Source organism: Pantherophis guttatus, chromosome 2 (assembly GCF_059756535.1).
Source record: "Pantherophis guttatus breed Tessera chromosome 2, ASM5975653v1, whole genome shotgun sequence".
NCBI lineage: Eukaryota > Metazoa > Chordata > Lepidosauria > Squamata > Colubridae > Pantherophis > Pantherophis guttatus.
In genome coordinates this window covers 17,228,872-17,246,739 of record NC_142064.1, presented here as the reverse complement: position 1 = coordinate 17,246,739, position 17,868 = coordinate 17,228,872, and the positions used below count along the sequence as shown (strand labels likewise).

At 40.1% G+C, this 17,868-nt stretch overlaps 1 protein-coding gene across 2 annotated transcripts in view; it reads right to left on the bottom strand.

Moving 5' to 3' along the window:
• The window catches only part of WDR7 (WD repeat domain 7), a 240,191-nt gene extending 224,188 nt beyond the window's left edge, over window positions 1-16,003 (bottom strand). For both annotated transcript variants that reach the window (XM_034442484.2, XM_034442485.2), the window contains exons 1-2: window positions 15,772-16,003; window positions 2,156-2,327 (exon numbers count right to left, since the gene is read on the bottom strand). In XM_034442484.2, coding sequence (XP_034298375.2) covers window positions 2,156-2,314 — 159 coding nt within the window. In that variant the 5' untranslated portion in view covers window positions 2,315-2,327; window positions 15,772-16,003. The remainder of the gene's footprint in view (window positions 1-2,155; window positions 2,328-15,771) is intronic.
• Between the last annotated feature and the right edge of the window lie 1,865 nt (window positions 16,004-17,868).

The following is a 17,868-nucleotide window of genomic DNA, read 5'->3' as shown; positions in this document are numbered from 1 at the left end:
GATGGCAACACTATGGAAGGTGAATAATTTGCTGCAACAAAGGGCTTTGATATGGCTTTAATTAATTCCAAATAAAAGGCATGCATCACACAAATCCTCTGCCAGATAAGTATCATTCATCTTGCTCTTTCAAAAATTATTTTAAAGGTAATGAATATTTCTTTGGAAGATGATTCCACAGGTTGATTTATTTACAATTCATGAAAACTGAAGACTGGTCCAATATGTGAAAGATGGTCAAGGTAGTCCCTTGGAGCTGTATTTGATACTGTGTTTTGCATTCCAAAAGAGCATCCAATTAGGCACTATTCTTTGTGTGGGAAACAAAAGAATCCAGTGCAATCGCACTGTTAGGAGGTACTTGCTAAGAAAGATTTTACAGCTTTTTCTTCTAAATGGATCACAAATTAAAACTGGGGAATCATCTTCTTCTTCTTGTGCCATATCCGTCATCGGACATTGGCTATCATGTTGGCAATCCTATTTTTATCAACAGTCACACAAAAAAGTGCTGTTGAATTTTATCCAAACCAGTCCCTTAGATTTTGAAGCCATGATGTTCTTCTTCTGCCTGCACCTCATTTGCCTTCAATCTTTCCCTGAAGGATTAAGTGAAGTATGGCGTATTTTCCTGGGTGTCGTATCACATTTATTTATTTATTTATTTATTTATTTATTTATTTATTTATTTATTTATTTATTTATTTATTAGTTCGATTTATATGCCGCCCTTCTCCGGAGACTCAGGGCGGCTTACAATGCGTTAAGCAATAGCCTTCATACTTTTGTATATACCTGCTTAGTAGGGCTTTCGGGGGGCCCCAAGTGATGTTCTTTTTTATACAAAGTCAGCTTATTGTCCCCACAATCTGGGTCCTCATTTTACCCACCTCTAAAGGATGGAAGGCTGAGTCAACCTTGAGCCTGGTGAGATTTGAACTTGCAGTAATTGCAGGCAGCTGGCAACTAAGTGCTACTTTAACAGCACTTAGTCCACTGCGCCACCAGGCTCCAAAATATTCTAACTTTCGGTTTTTAATGGTTTTGATGATTTCCCTTTGCTTTCCCAGGCGGCTTATCACCTCCTCATTTCTGATTTTGTCAACCCAGTTTATACGTAACAGCCGTCTGTAAATCCACATTTCAAATGCTTCTAGTCTCTTCAAGTGGCTTTCTGTTAGATACCAACTCTCCACTCCGTAGAGCAAGCCTGATTTTCAAATCGTAGGCTTATGTTGTGACTGCAGAAGACCATTTTTTTAATCCGCTAGAAGCATGATAAAGCCAAAACTACGAAAATTGGGGAATAGCCTACTCAAAATTTGTATGGGATTAGCCACCTTTTTCTTTCTTATCTAATGTTACAAGCAGAAAACAGAAAATATATTCTTGAAAGTTACTTCCCTTTACCAGAACAGATATCACTAATACATTTAATATTAATATAATATTAATAATATTAATATTAAGGCAGTACGTTAAGTTTCTTCATGAATATGCTGCAAATGCAACTGAATGTAATATCTGACCATATGAATTGAACAAAAAGGGATATAAAAGTATTCAATAATGATTTCAGACTCTAGGTTATTTGTTTGGATATCAAAATTGCTCAAAGGTTCGGTCCGAATTACGAGCGCTCTGCATGCCTTGGAAATAAATAAATCAATAGTGCATTTTTAGAAGCAGGATTGGAGAAACAGAAACGGTGCATTCCAAAATCAGTATTTGAATTAGTTGTTCTTTTTAAATTAATCTAAGCATGTTGACCTCCAAAGGGTCATGGGAGAAAGGAAGCCCTGCAGAGCCACTTTTCAAAAGAGTTCATTGATTTTCCATGATTTAATGATTTTTTTTAAAAAAAACCAGCAGCCCCACAAAAGCAAGCCTATAAATATCAATAACATATATTGACTGTTCTTGTTTAGGAAGCAAGGATTTTCCCAGGAAACACAAAGATACTGTTAGCAATGCCTTTTCAAGAAATTACAAAACATGCACCCAGTTCAAAGTGAACTGTATAGAAATGTACTTAAACTATACTTTTAAAACATTTCAAATATAACTTATGTACTTAGACTATATTTCTAAAACATTTCAAATAAAATTTGTGTATCATTCTGAAAAATTTCCTAATTCCACAAATTAAACTTACTTCTAAATCTGAAGAGAGGTCCCATAGACATATCTGCCCGTCGTGACATCCTGTGACAATCATTGAAACATCATCTATTAATAGCGTAGCGGATACACAGTGAGTAGGAGCTTTGCGTCCCCACAGCACAACTGGCAGGACCAAACTGTTGCCCGCCATTATGGATTCACGCCTGAAAATGCAATTAATATGGTTTCAACTGCAAAAGTTTAATAAAAACATAAAAACTCATTTTGTTTAGTAGGATTTTAGAAATATGATCTTGTGAACGTACAGCAAGTACATCTAAGTAGTGGTAGTAAGTGGAGTGATGCCATCCCATGCTTCACAACTACAGATAACACAACATTGAAGGCATTTTAATTCTTCCAGATGAACTAAGGTTAGCAAGAGAAGAAGAGCAGACTACTAACAAAACATTTTTTCCCATAATAATTTGAATCGGGTCATTTATAAATTTAGCTGCTGCTTTCATACATGATAATCTCAGTGTTTAATGAGTAATATTAGAAGTAATTCTCTCCTAAAAATATCTGCTCCGAACTCTGCATGACCTCAGAAAGGGCATCCAGCTAGTAAACGCTCAGCTCCATCCAAAACATGTTAAGTATTTTGACCATACAGGGAAACTGGGAGAATTCAGTGGCAAATGCTATACATATCTTGTATAGGTAGTTCTCGATTTACGATCACAATTGAGCCCAAAATTTCCGTTGCTAAGCGGGACATTTAAGTGAATTTTGCCCCATTTTACAACCTTTCTTGTCACACTTGTTAAGTAAATCATTGCAATCTGAAATTAGTAACACGGTTGTTAAGTGAATCTGACTCCCCCATTGACTTTGCTTGCCAGAAAGTTGCAAAAGGTGATCACAAGGCCCGGGGTCACTGCAACCGTCATAAATATGAGTCAGTTGCCAAGCATCTGAATTTTGATCATGTGACCATAGGGATGCTGCAATGGTCGGTCATAAGTGTGAAAAACGGTCACTTTTTTCAGCATCGTTGTTTTTTTATTTTTTTATTTATTTATTTTTGATTTGTATACCACCCTACTCCCGAAGGACTCAGGGCGGTGAACAGCCAAGCAATAAAATACATAAATACACAAAATTTAAAACCAGATAAAATCAAATTAAATCATTTTGGCCCAGACAGATTAAAACACCCCAATAATTTAAAAACAGATTAAAATTTACATATTAAAAGAGGGAGGAGATTAGGCCAAGCCCGCTTGATGGAATAAAAAAGTCTTCACAGCGCGGCGGAAGGTGCGCAGATCCGGAATCCTCCGTATCTCTGGGGGGAGCTCATTCCAGACGGTAGGTGCCCCCACAGAGAAGGCTCTCCCCCTAGGGGTCGCCAGCCGACACTGTTTGAGAGCGTACTGGCCGGTGGGAGGCTATTGGTGGTAGTAGGCGGTCCCGCAGATAACCAGGTCCTAAGCCATGGAGCGCTTTGAAGGTGGTAACCAAAACCTTGAAGCGCACCCGGAAGACCACCGGGAGCCAGTGCAGCTCGCGCAGGAGAGGTGTCACATGGGAGCGTCATGACGCTCCCATTACCACCCGCACGGCTGCACTCTGCACCAGTTGGAGCCTCCGGGTGCTCCTCAAGGGGAGCCCCATGTAGAGAGCATTACAATAGTCCAGGCGGGAGGTGACGAGGGCATGAGTGACTGTGCATAACGAGTCCCGATCCAGAAAGGGACGCAACTGGCGAATCAGGCGAACCTGATAAAAAATCCTCCCGGTCACGGCCGTCAGGTGCTCTTCTAAAGACAGCCGTGAATCCAGGAGGACGCCCAAGTTGCGAGCCCTCTCCGTGGGGGCCAGTGATTCGCCCCCAATAGTCAGTGATGGCGTCAACTGACTATATCGGGACGTCAGAAACCACAGCCACTCGGTCTTGGATGGGTTGAGCCTGAGCCTGTTCCTCCTCATCCAGATCCGTACGGCCTCCAGGCACCGGGACATCACTTCAAGGGCATCATTGGGGTGATCCGGGGTGGAGATGTACAGCTGGGTGTCGTCAGCGTACTGATGGTACTCCGTTGTAACTTTGAAAAGTCACCAAATAGTTTCAGGTTAAAAATTAACTGTACTCTATAATTGCTCTTTATATACCTGAACTTGTCACACCATCCTATTTGAATCTAATACAGTAATTGTCATAGAGGGGTTTATACTGCTTCCTCACATTCTCAGATACAACTATACAACATACCAAGTGCATGTTGGATATCATATCCTAAGAATATCACTAACACTTGGCTGACTTTGTCTAAGCTTGCAAGATAAGAGACTTGGGGCTAGCCAAAACTAATCCCATCACTTTAATCTAGACCCATGGTGGCAAACCTATGGCATGTGTGCCGGAAGTGGCATGCAGAGCCATCGCTTCAGGCACGCCAGCCGTCGGCCGTGGCTCTTCCGGGTTCTGGCGTGCATGTTCCAGCTGGTCTTCGCATGCGCGCCAGAAACTGGAAGACCAGGGAACCAGAGCCCCAGGGAACTGCTCTTCTGGTTTCCAGCGCTCCCATGCGTGCGTGCCAGGGAGCTGCTCTTCCGGTTTCTGGCACTCCCCCCGCGTATGTGCCGAAAAGGTTCCCCAACACTGATCAAGACTGAGAGATTGAGGTATATCCCTCAAGCGGTGTAACATTCCCATATTGTTGCCAGGAAAACAATTGTTATGTTTGAGTTCAGCATCAATGATTGAATTAAGGCCTAGATCAGAGGTAGGTTTCAGCAGGTTCTGACCAGTTCTGGAGAATCGGTAGCGGAAATTCTGAGTAGTTCGGAGAACCGGTAAATACCACCTCTGACTGGCCCCGCCCCCATCTATTCTCTGCCTCCAGAGTCCCAGATGATTGGGAGGAAATGAGGATTTTGCAGTATCCTTCCCCTGGAATAGGGTGGGAATGGAGATTTTACAGTATCCTTCCCCTGCCACGCCCACCAAGCCACACCCACAGAACAGGCAGTAAAAAAATTTGAAACCCACCACTGGCCTAGATCCAGTCTAGCTTTAAAATGAACAGAAGTTTGAGGGATAAGATATAAGGATATATATGGAGCTAATCCTTGCACTTTGGGAATATAATTTTTCTCAAAATTCCTTTCTTCAGTTTTTATTGGTGGATTATCATTACAAGCAGCAGCATGGCTAACTTCCCAGTCAGATCAATCTTTGCTCACAACCCACTTAACTCCAGGCAATAATTATTGCTTCACTGATGCTATGGATTGTTCTTCATAATAATGAGACTAGAACTGCCCCTTTGATTTTCTAAAAGCCCTGAGACAACTAAGCTCACATGAATGGCTTATAGGTTTCATTATGGCATTTCTCCAACAACCGTTTTTTAACATTAATTAAATAAATCAGCCAAGTTCACACAACCACCTGAAGTCAGATCCAAACGTATACACTCATGGAGAGTATGTCCACACAATACAGTAACACAGAATTTTATATCAACATGAACAAGGTATTTTTGCGACTGGTATTCCTAGCTAAGCAAACCTTGGGCTCTGTAATGCATATAAACTCAAAACTCGTGATAAATATTCTAACCAAAGCTGGAAATCATGGTTAATTCTTGCCTTCTGATTGCTAGCTAGTTTGAGAGGAACAAACCAGAAATTCTAATTAACATCTATCACTATCACTTCTATAAACAGTCCAAAGGTTTATTCACAGAAAGCCAGAATTTAGTCCATATATTCCTACAAGCAAAAGATTATACTTTGTTCATGGTAGAAAACACAAATAAAAGCTAATATTTTTCCCCTTGCATTTTATAGTTTATATAGGACAGAAAAATACACACAAACATGTAAAAAATGTATGTGTCTGTCCATGTTCAGAAGAAACAATACTGAATTAGGCAACATGAATCCTAAAGCTTATTTTTTTAAAAAACATGATGTATATCAATGTACCAAAGAAGGATCTGTTATCCTGGGAATGAGTTAATCAAAAATATATTAATGGAAATTCAATATATATTGAATATAATTTCTTATGCTCAAAGAATGTCGAAAGAAGTTAAGCAAGAAAGGTTGAGGAAAAAAGTTTGGAGATTTTTCAGCATACCTGAAAGACAAAACGCACCAAATTATATCAATAAGGCCTAAACGGGAACTTAATTACAGTATACATATTGTACTGGAAATAAAATATTCATTGAATTACATAAAGCAAAGATGTTGGGAGCAAGATGAAAATTCTAATCTATCACTAGCCTCATACAAAAATTGGTTGCAACAGTAAGCATATTATTATTTTTGCTTTTAGAATGCCCATGGTAAATAATTCTAACTCAACAAATCAATATTTATTCATTTTTATTCTTAACAATATGATACTGAGTCAAAAGTAATCAAGACATTCAATTTTTAGGTAACATGGTTATGTAACACAGAGATCTAGACCCCGTTAGCTTTTTGTAAGCCATTAAACACCTGGCTATTCCCTTAGGTATTTGAGCCAGGAGGCTAAGCAAACTCTTTAGGTTAGTCATTTTCTTATAAAATTGGAATTACTGTGACTTCAGATGCTGGATGGTTAAATTTTGTATGTTCCCCAGAGTTAATTCTCCATCACTGGAGGTTTTTAAGAAGAGATTGTTAATTAGATCTGGGGGACAAATACATACAAAAGAAAGATTTGATGAATTGTCTGATTTTGAGGCTATAATATTTTTAATATTTTTAAGACTCTGAACTACAGATTTCTTAATATGAGATATTCCAACTTTTTATTCCAGAATTCTTGCAAATAATTAATATCCTTAGTGATGCTTTGTTGATTTTAAAAATACTCTAGAATTTAATAACCTAAACTCATTTCAATACAGGCAATAATTTGAGTATTTTAGATGCTGTGGATGCATATGATTAAATTGTAGTACCGTGGTTCCTCGGAAATAAGACCTTGTCTTATATTTTTTTGAACCCTGAAATAAGCACTTGCCCTTATTGCCATCCGCTCAAAAGCCCGATTGGGCTTATTATTAGGGGATGTCTTATTTTGGGGGAAACAGGGTACCAAAAGATGTTTTAACTGAAATGAATTAAAATTAATTGCTATTCTGCAGTTCTAATACGTTAAAGTTCCTCTTATAATAACTAAGATTATTTTAAATTTCAATAGTCTAGTGCCAGCGAAAAGTATTAATAGCCTGATTTAAAAAACAAATACTATCAAAACTGGAATTTTCATAAAGTGAATATTTATAACATGTATAATGGCTGAAATGATACTTCCGCCACAAAGATTGCAGCAGTCCATCCAAGAAATACGGTAGAATTTAGTAATTCCATTACTAAAAATGCAACCAAGTCCTTGCTGTGATATTAGAAAGCCATGTGCCTGTATTAACTTTTTCATTGTGCCTGTAGTTTTTCCCTTCAGTGTCCCACAGTGAGATTTTTGTGCATCTATCACAATTTCACTCCAGGGGAAGTTTAAGTCATAATATTATGATACAGGTTTTATCATTCTGATGAAGCCACTAGATTCTACAGATATCTGCGTTGACCATACATACCAGGGGTGAAATACAGCAGGTTCTAGAGAACCGGTAGCAGAAATTTTGAGCAGTTTGGAGAACCCGTAGCGGAAATTTTGAGCAGTTTGGAGAACCGGTAGCGGAAATTTTGAGTAGTTCGGAGAACCGGCAAATATCACCTCTGGCTGGCCTCAGAGTGGGGAGGGAATGGGGATTTTGCAGTATCCTTCCCCTGGAGTGGGGTGGGAATGGATATTTTGCGGTATCCTTCCCCTGGAGTGGGGTGGGAATGGAGATATTGCATTATCCTTCCCCTGGAGTGGGGTGGGAATGGAGGTTTTGCAGTATCCTTCCCCTGCCATGCCCACCAAGCCATGCCCATCAAGCCACACCATGCCACGCCCACAGAACTGGTTGTAAAAAAAATTTGGATTTCACCACTGGTACATAGTGTTTGGTCTTGCACTCCTTTGAAACAAAGCTAATTCAAAGGCTGGAGCACAACCATTCTTTCAGGACTCCACAGAGGAAATATTTAATCATAGGAAATCTTCACAACTGTCCTATTCTCTTTTAATAATGGAAGGTTTCTTAATCTGTGTTATAAAATTCAATACAGTTTAAAGATACGTATCTGCATTTGAATTATATATTAAAAATCAGAAATGTTTCATATGGGGAGAATTACAGAGTTACTAAACATAAGGTACAACATCATGGATGTTTTTCTAATGTTGGAAAATGTGTACAATCAGAGACTGGATTGATAGGTATTTTTGGGAACTAGTTTCCTATCCATTTTATTCTGTGTGGTCAAAGTTCAATACGACATTAAAATATATATAATATACTTTGTTGCTTTCTATTCACTTCAGTGTTTTTTTCTTTCTCTCTCTCTCTCTCCCGTTCCCTCTCTCCCTCTGAACACTAAATAAGAAAATTGGTTTAAACAAGAAAAAAACAGAGAAAGGCTTATTTCTTGTCTCAAATATAATAATTAACTATAGGGAAATTGACATGAGGGGGAAACAGACAGGTATACACAGCTAAGCCTCCCCGTAAGGTCTTTGTTGCCTGCTTCTGGCCCACTTGCTTACTGGAAGGCTTCAGCTGTTGTGAGGATGAAAATGAACTGGTAGTGCCAAATATAAATACAGAACATAAACATTTGTATTACTATTTTTAACCAGTCCTTTTTAAGTCTTCCCTGCCATGGAAACTCGCCAACTGCTCCTTGTATACACAACGCTTATATGCATTTGCAATGCATGCATCTGCAATAGGGACAAGAATGCATCCAGATAAATAAAAGAAAATATACAAATACTGGGGATAGATTAATTTCTAGAGATACTATTGAAATTCATCTTCCATTTCCTCTGCCCCATTCATCTCTCTCCATCAATGCAAAAAACAAAACAAAACTGTGCAGCATCCTTACTACTCAAAAGTATTACTGAATTCAGCGAGGCTTCATCACAGAAAGGGAAAGGTCTATAACAGCGATGGCTAACCTTTTTGCTGTTGGGTGCCAAAAGTGGGGGGAGATTGGGGGGGGTCGCATGCGTGCCCACACCCATAATTCAATGCCCCCACCCCCACCCTCCCCCGCACATGCATGTGCAGCGTGACAGCAAAAAGGTGAGCCCGGTAGGCCCGTTTTTCGCTCTCCGCAGGCTCCAGATGCTTTCTTGGAGCCTGGGGAGGGCAAAAACAGCCTTACACACACACACACACACATGATGCCCTCTGGAGGCCGGAAATGGCCCGCTTCCCAACTTCTGGTGGGCCCAGAAGGCCTGAAAATCAGCTGGCCGGCCCGCACATGCACGCTGGAGCTGAGTTAGGGCAATGCTTGCATGCCCACAGATATGGCTCCGCGTGCCACCTGTGGCACACGTGCCATAGGTTCGCCATCACGGTCTATAAGCTTACAATATACACTTCTATAAAAAATTATTTTTAAGAAAGTTAATTAGATTCAAGAACACTTAACCTGGGTTCATGCAGCACACTAAATCATAATTTTATGGTAAATCCATTATTGCAAATCCATAATTCTATTGTAACTCCCCAGCCATTTAGGTAAGATATTGTACATGGTGTAGAAGTGTAATTAATTAATAATGGAGACCTTGTAGCGCAGTAGTTAAAGTGTAGTATTGTAGGCAAATTCTGCCCACAGCCTGGAGTTTGATCCTGATGGGGCTCAAGATTGACCCTTCCATTTTTCCGAGGTCATTAAAATGAGGACCCAGATTGTTGGGGGCAATATGCAAATAATGCTTACATTGTAAATTGCCTAGAGTGCGCTCTATATAAGCCTAAATGCTATTGCTATTTCTATAATGTACACTTCTGGTTTGGGTTTTCTATATGAATACAGCTCTTGAAGCCTACAAACCCTGGTTCATAGGCTTAACTTGTTGTGGGAACCTAGCTAAATGCTACCTCTTTAACAAACCATGGCCTAAAATACAGCATGAAAATTTAGCATTGCTCTTAGGTAACAAGAAGAGTTCTTATGTTTTAACTCCTGAGGACTTCATGGATATATCCATGGAAAAATTTCACACTTGGAATTAACTTTTTCCAGTTAAAAACTGTGCACATATTATTCCACACACAAAAATACCACAAAAGCCTACACAAATTATTCTGTTAACTGTAAATGTTGGCAAATACTTTAACCTGGTGTGCCTTGCCCAAATAGGATACAAGCCGGAAATGTAGATTAAAATCTCTTTATGTATACAAGTAAAGAGAGAAATCTCACCCAAGAGATGAGAAAAGCAACATATGTGCCATAAATTCAACACGTTTACAAAGCTACCCTGTTTTCCCCAAAATAAGACATCCCCTAATAAGCCCAATCAGGCTTTTGAGCGCATGGCAATAAAGCCAAGCACGTATTTCAGGGTTCAAAAAAATATAAGACAGTGTCTTATTTTTGGGAAAACATGGTAGTTCTTAAGCTTCCTTGTAAAATAGCAGTTAAGGCATTTAACTGCTAAAAGATCTAATCTCAACTCAGCTCACTGGGTGAGCTGAGGTACAGCTAATCCTCAATTTACAACCATTATGTTTAGTTACTGTTCAAAATTAAACGGCACTGGAAAAAATGACTTATGACCATATTTCACACTTACGACCATTGCATCATCCCCATGGTCACATGATCAAAATTCAGACGCTTGGCAATTGGCTCATATTTATGATGCCAATGGTGGTGTCCTGGGGTCATGTGATCACCTTTTGTGACCTTCTGATAAGCAAAGTCAATGGGAATGCCAGGTTCACTTAACAACCACATTAATAAGAACTCCAAGGATTCACTTAATCACTGTGGCAAGAAAGGTCATAAAAAGGGCCAAAATGCACGTAACAACTGTCTTGCTTAGCAACTGAAAATTTGGGTTCAATTGTGGTGATATGTCGAGGACTACCTGTTTCACTTTTTCTCAGTTCAGTCTGCCTGACAGGCAGGATTAAATTAGGAGAGGTCCATAATCGTTTTTAAATTCTCAAAGGAAAGATAGGGTATAAATACAGTAATTGATATACTTTCATCACACTGGTTTCAACAACTTGATGAACCAAAATGCTTGCTTGTTTATAGTTAGCCTAATATAGGCCAGGATATGTAAACCATGGTTTAAAAGCATCAAAAGTGTTCTGACCCAGTTCCGCAAATATGACAAACCCTCTGAAGTTAAATCAATGATTCCTTTATTAGGAGCGCCAGCAGCCCCTGCAAAAAGTTTCTGTTTCAATGCAGGCTAACAGATCCGACCGGCAGGGAGATGAATAGTTGTCTGCCACATCTATTCATCTCCACCCCCTGCCTTTTATTCCCATAGTAGGGGGGGGCTCTTCCTTCCCAAGGATCAGCCCATGGATCTCCACTGCTCTCCTCTCCTCTGCATTCTGCGTATCCACGCACCAGGCACTGGACCCAGCTGTTCCTCCTCTTCTTCCTCAACCACTTCCAGACCTGGCGGCTGTTGACTATCTGAGGGCTGACGGATGGCACAGGCTCCACCTCTGTCTCTCTCTCTCTGACAGCTCCATTCCCTCTTCCCCCTCGGAGCTCTCCGGTTGTCTTGATGCTGACCCTGATTCCCACGCCTCTTCATCTGATTCAACTGCTGCCGGCAGCCAGCAGACCACAACAAAAAGTGCACCACACCAAGCCTTATTTATTCAACAATCTTGATTAAACAACCAAAGTTTAAGCACATTGGATGAATACAACCATTCATAATCAACAGAACGGTTAAAGGCACTCCAACTTCCTACAAATATTTATGGTGACAGTACTGTGCCCAAGTCAAATCTTGTATTTGGAAAAGTACCAGTATATAATAATAGAAAATAGAATTTCTCCAGATATAAATTACTTTTCAATTGTTCAGTTAAGGTTATGTTCCTTAAACTGATGATACTTAAAATAAATTCACTCATTTGCGTGTACACTTATTGGAAGTATGTGCTGTTGAGCCATATTTATATTTCAGAGCTCTAGACATAAAAAAAAATCTCCTAAAGTAATTACATTAACTTCATATTGGATACTAATCAGCATGACAGAGAAAAAAAGAGTATTATGGAAAACTTTGCAACCCTTCAATTTAATTCTGCTTCAACACAGCAATTCTGTGTGCAGTTATTTGGCAATAAACCAATATAGTAATCATAATTAGAAATGAAATTCATTTAAGATATGACCTCAAAAGCTTAAGATTTTGGCTAGAAAGTACAGTTGTTACACCAAAAAAATTCAGCACTTTGATTGTTTTGAAAAGCTGGACTTCTGTTTTGTGAAAAACAAAGTCCAGTTGCCTTTTGAAAAAGCACTTTTGGGACAACCATAACCTGGATGTCTGAGAATCTCCACAGACATTAAGCAGTTCTTATTTCCCAAAACAGTAGCCATTGGAAAAGAACATGTGCTAAGAAGATAATCTGAAAGAGGGATGAGGGAAAAAAAGAAGCAATCAGCAACCAGAGCAAACTAGCGCATAATTGGATTTATTTGGTTTCAATTGATAACACTATATGATTTCAATTACTGTTTGTAAAACATGATTTATGATAATGGTCCATGCTATTATGGTTTCCTCAACTGATCTTAGTGAAAACAAATCATAAACTGTAGTAGTTTATTAATGCCATTCCTAAACCAACCTAATTTTTCTTTAGAATATGCTAATGCCTAACAGTTTCCACAGGTAAAACTTCCAAACCACAAGCAATCCAATCAGTTCCAGGCATAAGGAGCCAAACAAAACAGGCCCAACCAGCCCCCACAATTTCCCAACAGCATGATATGGAAGGAAACAGACTGCTCTAGATCAGTGGTTCTCAACCTTTACTTCACAATGGACTCCCTTTAAATACCTTTTGTGGCCACAGACCCCCAAGTCTTAACTCAAGATTTAAATCATAACATTTCTTCAAGCATTCATGGACCCCCTGTGGTGACATTGCACCCCCCCCCCCCGGCCCAGGGTCTAGGGACTATAGGTTGAGAACCTCTACTCTGGATGTCTATGAAGATTCTCACTCTTCCAAGTCACGGTTCTCCCAAAGGCGATTTTTTAAAAGGCAAATGGACTTTTCTTTGTTTTTCCTTAAAGGCATTTTGCTTCTCATCCAAGAAGCTTCTTCGATTCTGAATGGCAGTGGGAGGAATGGAAGGATTTATATTCCTTGCGGTCATCTGGTGCTTAGCATAAATAACCTCCCAAGTGGCCTCAATGAAGTGCTATCTACCAATGACTGCAAGAAATATAAATCCTTCCATTTCCCCAACTCCCCCTCTCCCCCGTCCTCATTCAGAGTTGAAGAAGCTTCTTGGATGAGAAGCAAAATGCCTTCACGGGAAAAAAAATACAAAGAAAAGTCCACGGTTCATAAAGTACACATAACAAAACTAGTCTAATGAGACTAATGTTATGCAAGAAATAAAAGCTGGAAAGGAGAAGAGTAACCCAGTACTGTACATGAAGGAAAATCAAGGCCGAAAGAAATATTAGCCATCCAAATCCAGTATGTGCAGAAAAGAGATATTTCCCTCTCACATCAAATGGAAGAAAAAGAGGGTGTCTCTTATTATATGGTTCCAATAAGGAATCTGCCATTATATGGTTCCAATATGGTTCCAATAAGGAATCTGCCATTGAAATCAGAAAACTACCTCTGACACGGATAACGCCTCCATCCGCAAAGCAGTGGTTTTACTACAACAACAAGATGCTAAATATTCATCTGTGGACTAACAGCAAATGCATCTCTGGGACCACCAGAGTGCTTCCTTCCATATGAAGCAATCAATACAAACCAGTAAGTAACTATTTTAAAAAAAAAAATAGGAAAAGAAAGAATTTTTTGTTTTCCTAGAATTCTCACGCTCATCTCTTGATTTGCCCAAGCTCATCTCTTGATTTGAGTGCAGAGTTTTAAGAGAACTATAATATGTGCACGGATCCATGTGCACATTTCAGTTTCATGGGTGCAAAAATAGATCATCTTACTGAAACACAATGGAACAACGGATTCTCATTTCGGGGCTGAGGAAAACCTGCCAAAATAAGTATGAGTTAATGATAAGTAGACAAAAGGGGGATCTCTTGCCAGGAAAACAAGGTTGCATATGACACAGGCAGAAATGAATAGATTTTATCGAAAAAGATGACATTCAAACGGGGTAAAGAATATCAGAGAGAGGGAGAGGCACACTTGGTACAAATTGGGTAGTAATGGTATCCCCATCTAGAGGAGAGGAGGGGAGAAGAGAAGAGAGGAAAGGAGGAGAGGGGGGGGAGGATTGTTTCCCCGAAAATAAGACCCTGTTTTATATTCTTTGAACCCTGAAATAAGTGCTTGGCCTTATTGCCATGCACTCAAAAGCCCAATTGGACTTATTATCAGGGGATGTCTTATTTTGGGGGAAACAGGGTGTGTGTATGTGTATATGTGTGTGTGTGTGTGTGTGTGTGTGTGTGTGTGTGTGTATAGATAGATAGATAGATAGATAGATAGATAGATAGATAGATAGATAGATATAGATATAGATATAGATATATAGATATAGATATAGATATATAGATATATATATAGAATAATCTTTTTTATATATATAATCCTCTTCTCTTCAGGATAGTACGAAACAACCCAGAGTTCTCATTCATGGCACAAATGAGCAAGCTCACATTATCCCCATTTCAGACACATTATGCAAAGACCCAGCTCTCTGGAAAAAAATCTAAATAATGCTGGAAAAGGTTGAAAGGAAAAAGCAGCAGCAGAGCTTGAATGAACCCGAATTACAGCAGTTTCATGGGTGCAATGCTGGAAGACCAGCTTAGGGGACAAATCCTCATGAAGAAAAAAAAAATGTATCTCTGTGGTCGCTGGGAGGTGATACTGACTTGATGGCACATAATCGATGGATCGATCGATCGATTGATCAAAGGGGGCGGTAGGAAACCTGCTTCAAGAGATCCACAGAGAGAGAAAGAGGAGGGGGGGGGAAGGCTGTCTTGTAGCACCCTGGGAGGCTAATTGAGTGAATTTCTCCAAAAAAATAAATAAATAAATGTGACATCTTGCTTCTCAGATAAGGCAACTTGCATGAACTCACCCTGAAAATAACCCTATTTATATATAAAAAAAAAAACATTAAGCATTAAGCCCAAAACGACACTTGAGAGAGGAGATAGAAGGGGAAAATAAAGGATTCTATTTTATTCTATTCTAAAAGGGGGAGAGGGAGGGGTTGAAGTGGGTGCTTATAAATCCCTCCAGGTTGTCAAGGCAGACACACAAACACACACAGACACACAAACACACACGAATTCACTCTTCAGAAATGTGGGGGGAAGGAAAGAGTCAAATGAGGGGGTGAAGGAGAAGAGGAAGCCAGAGGATCCTGCTGTCAGCAATGCATAGGAAAAGATGGAGAGGGGGGGGGAAGGAAACCATAAGGCAGAGGGGGAGCCTGACGGTCATCTTCTACCCGAATGGCAACCTTAGCTCAGCCTTAAAACAGGCGTCGTGCTGCCCCCTCACTCTCCCACCCCCGACTGACTACTACCTGCTCCCGCGTCTCCTCCTGCTGGAAGAAGGGCGCCTTCTCAGCCCCCGCGACCGCCCTCGCCGGCTCCGCTTCCTGCTCGCCCCTCAGCCGGGGCTCAACGCAAACCGCTGGATATCAGCTGACGGACTGGCAGCGGCCGCCACGGCTGCCGCAAGTGTCGCAAAAGAAACCCCCCCCACCCGCGTGTGCTTGGCGGCAGGCCGCCTCTGGCCGCGAGAGGCTGGTAGCCATGGAGACGGAGAGGCGGGGAGGAAGGTGTGTGGGGGTGGGGTTCCGTGATGACGCGCCATTGCTTCGATGCCCCGCCTTCCGCGGGGAGTGGGGGGGGGGAAAGCGGGCGCGGGTTGAAGGAGAAAGCAGAGTGAAATGTTTATTTTGTTTGTTTGTTTTTGTCAAGCGTATATAAGATTACAGATAAAAGTATAAACATGATTATGAATACACCACTAAAGGAGGCTATTTGTAGCTCAGGGTTGACGTGAGGGGTCCTTGGTGCTCTCTGAGCTTGGGGTTTGTTTTTGTTTTTTTTGGCAGACGTTTCATTACCCAACTAGGTAGCATCATCAGTGTTAGAGCGAAATGTCAATGGGGCAGGAGATGTAAGGGAGCGCGTCTGGGAGGAATTCCTGAAGGTGTAATTTGGACGCCGGCAACTTAATGCTTGCTGATATCAAGCCGATTCTCGGCTTCCACCAATGGGGTTTAGGGTGCAAAAGAGATGGAGACAAAGATAGGTGTCTATGGAGATTCTCAGTCATCCAGGTCATGGTTGTCCCAAAGGTGCTTTTTTTCCCCAAGAGGCAACTGGACTTTCTGGTTTTTTTTTGAAGACGTTTCACTTCTCATCCAAGAAGCTTCTTCAGCTCTGACTGGATGGTGGGGAATGGAAGGATTTATACTCCTTGCAGACAGCTGGTCATTTATACTCTGCAAGGAGTATAAATCTTTCCATTCCTCACCATCCAGTCAGAGCTGAAGAAGCTTCTTGGATGAGAAGTGAAACGTCTTCAAAGAAAAACCAGAAAGTCCAGTTGCCTTTGAGACAAAGATAGGGTTTTGTTTGTTTTAGCATGGCTGCATTGATTATGCTGTAATCGTTTTAACTGTTGCTATCTGCTCAAAGCCATGGTTTCAAGCCGGATAGCCATACACATTTAATTAAATTCAGTGGTGAAATCCAATTTTTTTTACTACTGGTTCTGTGGGTGTGGCTTGGTGGGCGTGGCATGGTGTGGCTTGGTGAGCATGGCAGGGGAAGGATACTGCAAAATCTCCATTCCCACCCCACTCCTGGGGGAAGGATATTGCAAAATCCCCATTCCCACCCCACTCTGGGGCCAGCCAGAGGTGGTATTTGCCGGTTCTCTGAAACTGCTCAAAATTTCCGCTACCGGTTCACCAGAACCTGTCAAAACCTGGATTTCACCCCTGATTAAATTACCACTATTTCACTGAAGCTGAGATTCAAGTAATCAATGCCATAATTATTACAGTATTTCTTTAATGGTTCTGCATTTTACATTTTGAGTGTTGATATGGCCTAAGAGCAAATCAAAGTATCAAGTAATAAATTACATAAAACATATACAGTAGTATCTTTGCTGGTGCTATTTAATTTTCTCTGGGAAATGTACCCAGTTTTGAAGGTATCCTAGTAAAAGCACATTTTCAAAAAAAGCGTACCACAAAGGTTTAAGCCACTCTCTCTTTATATATATATATATATAAAAATCCTACAATAATCCAAATGTTTACAGCAAAAAATTGTTGGATACACATAAAGACATACACACTTAAGACAGTTTCCAAAAAATCTATAATTGTGTAGAAATGGATAAATTAACATTCGAATTGAAAGATAAGGTAGACTCAAAGTATTATATAACATGGAATGGTATGATTGGATAAATTGGAGAAATGAAGGCAAATGTAAAATTCTGAATGATAATAATTTTTTTTTAAAAAATGCACCGTCAATAAGACAATGGATATGTGACTAAAGTCACTTTTTCTTTTTATGAAATGTTTATATGGATATATATGTATTTAGTGTATATATATGTAGCATTTCGTTTTTAAATGTTTAATAAAGTT